The following is an 8,715-nucleotide window of genomic DNA, read 5'->3' as shown; positions in this document are numbered from 1 at the left end:
TGCCACTACGCCTAGCTTGTTTTATGAGATAGGGTATTGCTAATTTTTTGCCCAGGTTGTCTTTAGACTGCAATCCTTCTGTCTCTGTTTCCCAAGTAGCTGGGATTATAGTCATTCACCACCACACTGGACAAACTTAAATTTTTTTGGTGGCACTGGGGTTTTGAATTTAGGGCCTTGTGCTTGCCTAGGCAAGCACTCCACCATTTGAGCCAGAACTCCAGCCCAAGGGCACTGAATTATTTATTTATTTATTTATTTTTGCCGTACTGGGGCTTGGACTCAGGGCCTACACCTTGAGCCCACTCCACTAGCCCTTTGTTGTGAAGGGTTTTTTTGAGATAGGGTCTCACAAACTATTTGGGCGAGCATCAAACCTCGATGCTCTTGATTGCTGCCTCTTGAGTAGCTAGGATTACAGCCATGAGCCACAAGTGCCTGGCACACATTTAACTTTTTAATGAAGTCCACTCACCAGGATGGACAGTACCCTGCAGTATTTCTGCAGTAAGCCTGTGAATATCCACACTGAGTTGACTGCATTCATAAAAACCATATGGGTAAAGGTAGAGGGTTAACGTTAAAATGGAGTCAACAAAACAATGGGAGGTTGTTTCTTCATGGGTCTGACAGGAATGGCTGGTTATTCTTCTTCCATTCATGCCCACTGATGCTTCCTGATTCTTAATGTCATGTAGATTGCAGGCAGAATACATCAGTGGTGCTGGTAAAAAATGGAAGCCTTAGGAGATTTAATTAGTTATGTGTCACTCAGAGTTCCACAGAAAACAGCCAGTAGCAGAGATTGACTGCCAAGAACTGCCTGTGGTCCTGGGGCTGACAGGCAAGAAGCCCCAGCAGGACCTACAGCTCAAGTCTGAAGGTGGAGTTTCTTAAAATTTTGCTTCTTAAGTTTTTTTCCCCTGTTCATCTTGATATGATTTACAGTAGTGTCATTCATTCATTTAAGAAAACCACAAAACTCCTCTGTGCACTCTGCAGGCATTGTGTGTTAGATGGGCTTATTCCATCTGGTTTTAGTTGGATTTTACTTTAAAATAAAGATTGAAATGTAAAATGTGTGTGTCTTTTAGTTGGTTAGTGGTTCTGAGATGGATGTGACATTTAAGTACCTTCACTTACCCTGAATACAAAAGCCTAGTCTCTAAGAAGACAACTGAAGTCGCACTGTATTCGGCTGAAAGTATTACTCTTTGCACACGGGGCCTCACAGTCACATGCTTGACATGAGATTATTTGACTTCAGCCACACAGAGAAGATGCTGAAGCCAGTCAGAAACTGGTGTTGTTTTAATTCCGGGAAAGAAGGGGACAAAACATACATAACAGACACAAGAATCCTTGGGGTATGGGGTGTGCCTTTCAGGAGGGCTTCCCCCCACCTTCACTTGCTGTTCCCCACAGAAACAGACCTAGCAGATGGTGTGTGGGGGCAAGGAGGGACCTGCCCAGTGTGGCTCTACCCATTTCATTTCATTTGAACTTGGTGGCCTTCAGAAGAATATGCCTGGCTCTCTGTGTGGGGAGCCATGGAGGTGGGAGCCTGCCGTTCTGCCAAGCAAGAGGTTAGTGTTTTGTTCAGCTCTGAAGTGTTGGGAAAGGCATTTTGCTATAAAACCACTGTCTTTACTATTAAAGCTTATGTTTTGAACTTTTTATTTTGCAATACTGGGGTTTGAAATCAAGGCCTCAAACTTACAAGGCTCCCACTTGAGCCACTCTACCAGCCCTTTTGGGGTTGGTTATTTTTGAAATAGAGTCTCGCTTTATGTCTGGTCTGGCCTGGACAGCAATTCACCTGTTTGCATTTCCTGTATAGCTGGATGGAGTGTGCCACCATGCCTGGCTTTTTCTGTTGAGATGGGATCTCGTGAATTGTTTTGCTTATTCAGGCCTCAATGCTTGATCCTCCCAATCTCAACCTCCCTCATAGCTGGGATGACAACCTTGAATCACTGCACCCAGCTAATCTTCACCTTTTTTACTCATGTACTTCTCAGTTGGCTTCTTCGGCAAAAAAATGTGTTATTTCTAAAATATTTACACTCAATAGTCTATAATCACTATTGGTATGATATGAGGCCATATATCTTGTTAGTTACACTCATCATTATGACCTTGTATTTATAATCTTGGAATGGGGCTTGGCCCATCTAAGAGTTTTGATTATAACAAAGGATAAGTTTCTTATTAGTGGAGCATGCACCCTGTCTACCACAACATCCTTCAAGATGATTCCATTTAGCAAACGAGAAGAAATGGAATTTAAACCTTTTATTTAGGTGTTCTATTCTCCATATCACTCTTTGATTCTTTTTCTTGACCTCTCTTTATCATCCTGGCACCATTTTTTGGACATGTACTGTAAGAACCGAGCTAATTTATAAGTATTCAGAGATCCTGTTTGATAATACTTGGTATAAACATGGAACAGGAGAGTAAATATGACAAAATAGCAGAATGATCTGTTACGACCATAGGCACATCACAGTAAGAAAGCAGTCAATTCAAAAATCAGAATTTAACTAGAGGAAAAGGTACATACCAATAATAATTAAAAGTACCCAGCCCCCTGTGAAACTTCAGAGGCATTATGACATTGCTCTCGATTGTTAGGAAGCATGGTTTTTATTTTGCAATTTCTTGTGTTTGTGTGTACAAGCAACTTAAAAATCATGGAGTCTTTATAAGTGGGCTATGCTGTTAAATGAACACCCTAGTAAAGCAGCCTTAGAAATAAAGATTTCCCTCCTCTTCCTCTTGATTCTGAGAAAAGAAAATGAGTTTTTCTTTTGTTAGAGTTCTAAATCCTCACCACATCTGCAGTGGTTTGGGGATTCTTACTATAACACCTGGTCAAACAAAATAAGCAAATCCCATCACTCTGTGTTGGGGGCATTTTACAAAGTCAGAGAGTGACCTACACAAAACAAACCTGTTTAATAGGCTCCATGCTAGATTTCCATTGCCCTACTCAATCAATCGGCACCACACATATTTTCACAAACTTTAGGGGTGGTTCTCTCACTGCATCCAGTGTTTTGATCTGGGTAGAAGGAGGCGCACAGCAAGCAAGTTCATTTGCTCTTGGCAGGTGACAGCTCTTGGGCTTTCATTTCTTCATTTGTTAAATCAGGGTTATGTATTTATATAATTGTCATATATTTGGTATTGTGAGTGCAGCAAGAATATATCAAAGTTTTTCCAAGTGAAAATGGCTATGCAAATTTAGGATCAAATTTTGGATTAATTTCTTGTGTTACTTGCCATATCTGAGTCTTTCTTTGTCACCAGTCACTTGGGAGGAAAAAATACCTACTTCAGAGGATTGAAGGAAAGACACAAACTCTGAATTCTGAAAAAATGGAGGTTGATTTTTATTGCTTGTTGACTGTACATAGAAAGCACTGCAACCTTTGTGTTACTTAGTCTCTTAGTTACTTGTTGAAAATCAGATCAATCTCAAATTCCCTTCAAAACCTGAAGATTTTCTTGTGAAACCTGATACACTGCCTTAAACTGAAGGTTTGATAAAAGGAAGTAGTGTATAGACTTTGGGGACATTTCAGTATTGACCAAAATCCCTACTTTTGTGAGGAGTTATCCACGGTTAAAGATCATAAGTTAATTCTACACAGCAATTTAAACTTTCTTTGAACATTGACTTGTATGAGAGGTGGAGAGGGAGACTGGGAAGAGAAAACTCAGTTGAATTGTTGTGATGAAAATCAGCCACGCCAGTGGAATAAACTCACTCTCTTGACATCTCTTCGATGTTTTGTCTCACATCCACGTTTCACTGTTGGCCAAACACTGGCGCTGGCACATCTTCCTTTCTGAGGTCTTTGGAAATACATGTCTTACACCCCCCCTTCTCAGTCTTGCAGGATGTCCAGCTGCCACACAGTGTGGAAACTCAAGGCCACCACAACCCTGAACAAGGCAGGTTCTGGGGAAGAGGCAATGACTCAGTGACAGATGTGACTGTGTTCCTGACATGTGGTGTCCTCGCTGGCCACAGACAGGTACAGTTTCCCATCTGGACACACGCAAATTTCATAGAGTCCCTGTGCACTGCCAGCAGGATCCCAGGTGCCTCTCGCCAATGTGGATAGGGACAGGGTTTCCGCATCTAGCACAAGCTGTTTGGGAGAAAGTGAGAGGAGAGTGAGAGCAGAGTTAGAGCAGAGAGAAGAGGACAGTGAGAGGAGAGTGAGAGCAGAGTGAGAGGACAGTGAGAGGTGAGTGAGAGGAGAGGAGAGTGAGAGGAGAAGAGGAGAGTGAGAGGAGAGAGAAGAGGAGTGAGAGGACAGTGAGAAGAGAGTGAGAGGAGAGTGAGAGGAGAGTGAGAGAACAGTGAGAAGAGAGTGAGAGGAGAGAGGAGAGAGAAGAGGAGAGTGAAAGGAGAGTGAGAGGACAGTGAGAAGAGAGTGAGAGGAGAGAAGAGGAGAGTGAGAGGACAGTGAGAAGAGAGTGAGAGGAGAGAGGAGAGAGAAGAGGAGAGTGAGAGGAGAGAGGAGAGAGAAGAGGAGAGTGAGAGGACAGTGAGAAGAGAGTGAGAGGAGAGAGGAGAGAGAAGAGGAGAGTTTCTTTTCACAGAAAGCAAACAGGCCCCTGGCTTCCCTAAAGCATCACAGAATTTGCTTCTGAAACACACAGGCTGGCTTGGCCATTCCTCCCTGACTGGCTGGGGGCCACTTTGAGGCATGTTGAACTACTGGTCCCCAGGGAAATGTTTTGTGGCACCTTTTGTCTTTACAATCTGTGTGTTCAAAAAACTGCACAGATTTACACTTCCATGATGCTACACTCCAAAAAGTGCCTTTTGGAATTATTTTACAAAAATAACAGAATTCTTTTGCCAATTCACATTAACCTTGATCCACTTTGCTTTATACTAAATCATCTTTCTGCTAAAACAACACAGAATGCGCAGAAATAGATTCATCTTAATAATTTTTATCTGTGAATGTTGGAATTTATCCTGATTTTATTTGTGATTTGTTTTCCTAAGAGAGGGGACTTATTCACTATTAGCTGTCAACCATTTCCCTAATCTTTTCATACTATTTGAGATATCCGGGCTTTCTATTAAATGCTGAAAGCTGTAGGGCACACAGACTAAAGCCAGTTAAAATTCGGTCAAAGTAACTGCATTTTCTGGCCGTATTGCAATGCAGTTAAACTGAAATGCAAACAAGTTTTTGCATAGAGGCCTGGATGCCTTCTTGTTACGGAAGCAACAACCCTTACACGTTGTAGCCAATTCTTAGCTATGCCAGGCTCTCACTTGTTAGAAGGAACCAAAAGATGTGCAGGTCCTACCCACACACTCTGGAGCAGTCCCTTGTGGCCACATCCCTGTGCATCTCAACCACACCTTCCTCCTCATGCTAAATCAATGTCATTTTAAAACGTTGCATCAGTGTCTCAGGACCCTGGGACACAGTGAAGCAGGTATCTTGCATTTGATAAGTGAAGAGACAGCCCAGCAAGGGCCGGTGAACTTTCCTGAATTCAAAGAGGCAACTAGGGGGCTGATCTCACTGGAGCCCAGGCTTCTTCCTGAGCCAGCCTCAGCTTCACCCCACTATCCTTGCTTTATGTTTGAAGTCTGCACATGTCCCAGGTATGGTGACAGAGTGGGGCTGGGGTGGACTGTGATATCCAAAGGCTCACACAGACATCTGTTACAACCTGTGCAGAGACAACCATAGCACAAATCAGTGCTGCTCAAGGCACTCAAAAGAAAACTCGGGGACTAATGCCTTATTCTGAACTCAATATACACATGAAAATCGCTAGGGGTGGGCAAGAGAAGGTGACACTGGCTGTTTGTACACATCTGTACTGTGACATCGTACGACTGGGACCAGCTTACACACCAAACACTTGGCTTTCTTTTAGTTTTAAGGACCATTCCTAATGTGCCGACTTTGTGGCTCACTCAGCGTGACCTTCTTCCTTCTTTTCACAAGGTTCCAACAACGAGCACTGAGTGGCATGTGTCTTAAGGTGACGCAGCTGGGGGGCGGGGAGAGGTTTTATTTCTAGATTTGAAGTTTCACATTTGACCTTTAGAGTAGTTGATCTTTAAAAAAGGCTTTTGTTTTCATTTTCATTTAAACTGTGTGAGCAGACAGCGCTCTGGGCAGTAACAGAGCTCAGTTGTCATTTACAGGTGACTCCAGCCACAGCCATCCTGAACAAGGGTGGATCACTAGCAAATGGCAAAACTGACATTTGTCTGGAAGCTCTGAAAGTCTGTGGTGAAAAGAACCAGTGAACTGAGAGTACAGACACCAGTCAGAAAGATTCCCTGGATCTCACAGAATGATTTTAACCTCTCTTGGCCCTTCTTTCAATGCTTAAATATCCATTGCTTTCCTTTCTTTTTTCAACTGTATGCCTTTCATGATAATCAGACATGAAATATCTGATACTCTCGTAAATGAGATTCTCAGGAATCCCATCAGGACGTACAACAGGAGCTGGATCTATTGAACTCACCATTCCATCACTACTCTGCAAAATGATGTCCATTTGAGAAAGAGCCTCGATTTTCCCAGCGTGAGCTTTAATATGAATCCCCTTTGGGGCATCCATGCTCAGACTCCGTGTGGGGGATTCTAACCTGAATTGAGGAAAATAAGCCAAGAAAAATATTATTTAAAAAGTCACCCTTCAGCCAGATACAATGGTGCGCACCCGTGGCCCCAGCTACTTAGGAGGTTGAGGCTGGAGGATTGCAGGAAGTCAGGGCTTCTGGGGGACAGCCTGGGATGAAAAAAAAAAAAAAAAAACTCCCCATCAACTCCTGTACTGGCAAGGATGTAGAATCTTAAAGTCATTCAGGAATGCTGATAATTAGTCATTGGCCATCCAGAAATAACATGGGATAAAGAAATGCAAGTGCAATCAATGACAGCTGGGAAACTGTCAGCCTCTAAACCAGATAAAGACCATAGACAGCCCTCATCCTGTGTAGCATTCAGGTGCTGTGGTTAAACACTGACATGCCACACCAGGAGAAAATGCCATTTGAGAAAAAGTGTAAAACTATTTCAGCATTTAGTTTATACACAAACTTACTTGGGAAAAAGGCAGATTTAAGGATAACATACATTTGCTACAAGTTTATGAAACAGAATAAAAAACTTGTCTGTTTTGTTTCCTTTTTTTTTTTTAATTTAGAAAGATTACAGGGAATATGGAAAGATTTCTCTTAGAAAATGACTAAGCTGACAAGGCCCATAGACAGGATGGATGTTGACCTCAGCTAGCTCTGTTTTAATAAAATTTATCAGAATCTTGCTGTTTGGCCAAACACAGGCTCAGGACCAAGGTTATACAGGCCAGAAAAATTCTCTTGATTTGTCTTTGCCTGGAATGAATTTCCACCAGATGGCCCAATAGCACCACTTGAAAGATTTTTCTGCTGTTCAGCCTGCGCTGTTCAAAGGCTGACTTCACTGACATGCTCAAAGACCAGACAGAGGGACTGCAGACAGTGGAAGACAAACATCTCAGAAGTCCTGACCACTGCAGGTTCCACTGATGATCTGGGACAAAGGAGAGAGAAGGGAAGGTTATGGAGAAAAGTCCTCAAGATGAATTTGCATTTAAATCGATGCATTGTTTTTCCCCCAGAGCCAGGGACCAAATCTAGGACCTCATGCAGGTTAGGTAAGTGCGCTCCACTGAGCTACGCCCCCAGCCCTTGATAGACTTTTAAATCAAATGTATAGTACTTTTAGTGGGCAAGAATTTTTTTTTTTTTGTCTATCACTACATGTGATATGAAGACAAAGTTTGATTTTTGTACACACAACTAAGCGTGTAAAATTTAACTGCTACACATTTGGAAATCTTGCCTTGAATATAAGAAAATCTTAAAGACATTTATGGAATTTATTAGTCAAATTAGATTGGGCTTAATTAATGAGGAAACACTTTGGTATATCTACATGTGCTTGCTCTGATTGCCTGCGCATCCTGTAGCTAGTTTGACCTCTGCTGTCACCTATGTTCTTCCTGTTGGAGGGAAAGAAGGACGAAAGAACACATAAGCAACCCTGATCCATTTCAGGCAATCCATGTGTGACCTTGAAGGGCCTTAGTGATGTTGAGTCTGTAGTTATGAAACAACAAAATGAAGTCAAATGCCTATTCACTCCTGGAGAGGTGGAAAGCTGTGATACCTTCTCTCACCCATCACAATGGTCATGGCTGACAGTCCTACAACAAAACTCAGGTTGACAACAGAAAATCATAACACATTTTTATCAGCTTTGCATGACATGGGAGCCCTCAGAGAGGAAGACCCAGAGATGCAGGGAGAATTGTCCATCTTATGAAGAAGCCATGTAGAAACATGGTTGAACAAAAAGGTACTAGTGGTGTATTAGAGTGCACTTACACAAACTAAGATAGCTAGGTGAGATAACCGTGTGGGTCCATGTTGTGTCTGGGGTCTGCCCTTGACAGACTTGTCATTGTGTAGTACATGACTGTAATCACTCATGGCTTAGATGAATAGGAAAAGAGTTGTGAGTGATGTCACAGAACTGTATGCAAACACTTACGCATACGTATTTGTATGTATACATATATGTATGTATGTGTATATATATATATATATATATATATAAATTTTCTTTCTATATTATTTTGTTGACATCACAGCAATTTTCT

General features: G+C 42.1%; 1 protein-coding gene across 3 annotated transcripts in view; it reads right to left on the bottom strand.

The window, feature by feature from the left end:
• Positions 1-3,374: 3,374 nt before the first annotated feature.
• Positions 3,375-8,715, bottom strand: part of Sgcg (sarcoglycan gamma) — a 92,263-nt gene continuing 86,922 nt past the window's right edge. For 2 of the 3 annotated variants that reach the window (XM_074043723.1, XM_074043725.1), the window contains 2 exons: positions 6,532-6,655; positions 3,375-4,163 (listed from right to left, as the gene is read on the bottom strand). In XM_074043723.1, the coding sequence (XP_073899824.1) occupies positions 3,990-4,163; positions 6,532-6,655 (298 nt within the window). In that variant the 3' untranslated portion in view covers positions 3,375-3,989. Of the gene's footprint in view, positions 4,164-6,531; positions 6,656-6,681; positions 7,584-8,715 lie in introns of those variants that run through there. The other variant, XM_074043724.1, reaches the window with a different exon arrangement.

The sequence above is a fragment of the Castor canadensis genome, chromosome 10, assembly GCF_047511655.1.
Source record: "Castor canadensis chromosome 10, mCasCan1.hap1v2, whole genome shotgun sequence".
NCBI lineage: Eukaryota > Metazoa > Chordata > Mammalia > Rodentia > Castoridae > Castor > Castor canadensis.
Note: the sequence above shows the minus strand (reverse complement) of the source record. Positions and strands in the feature narration are given on the sequence as shown.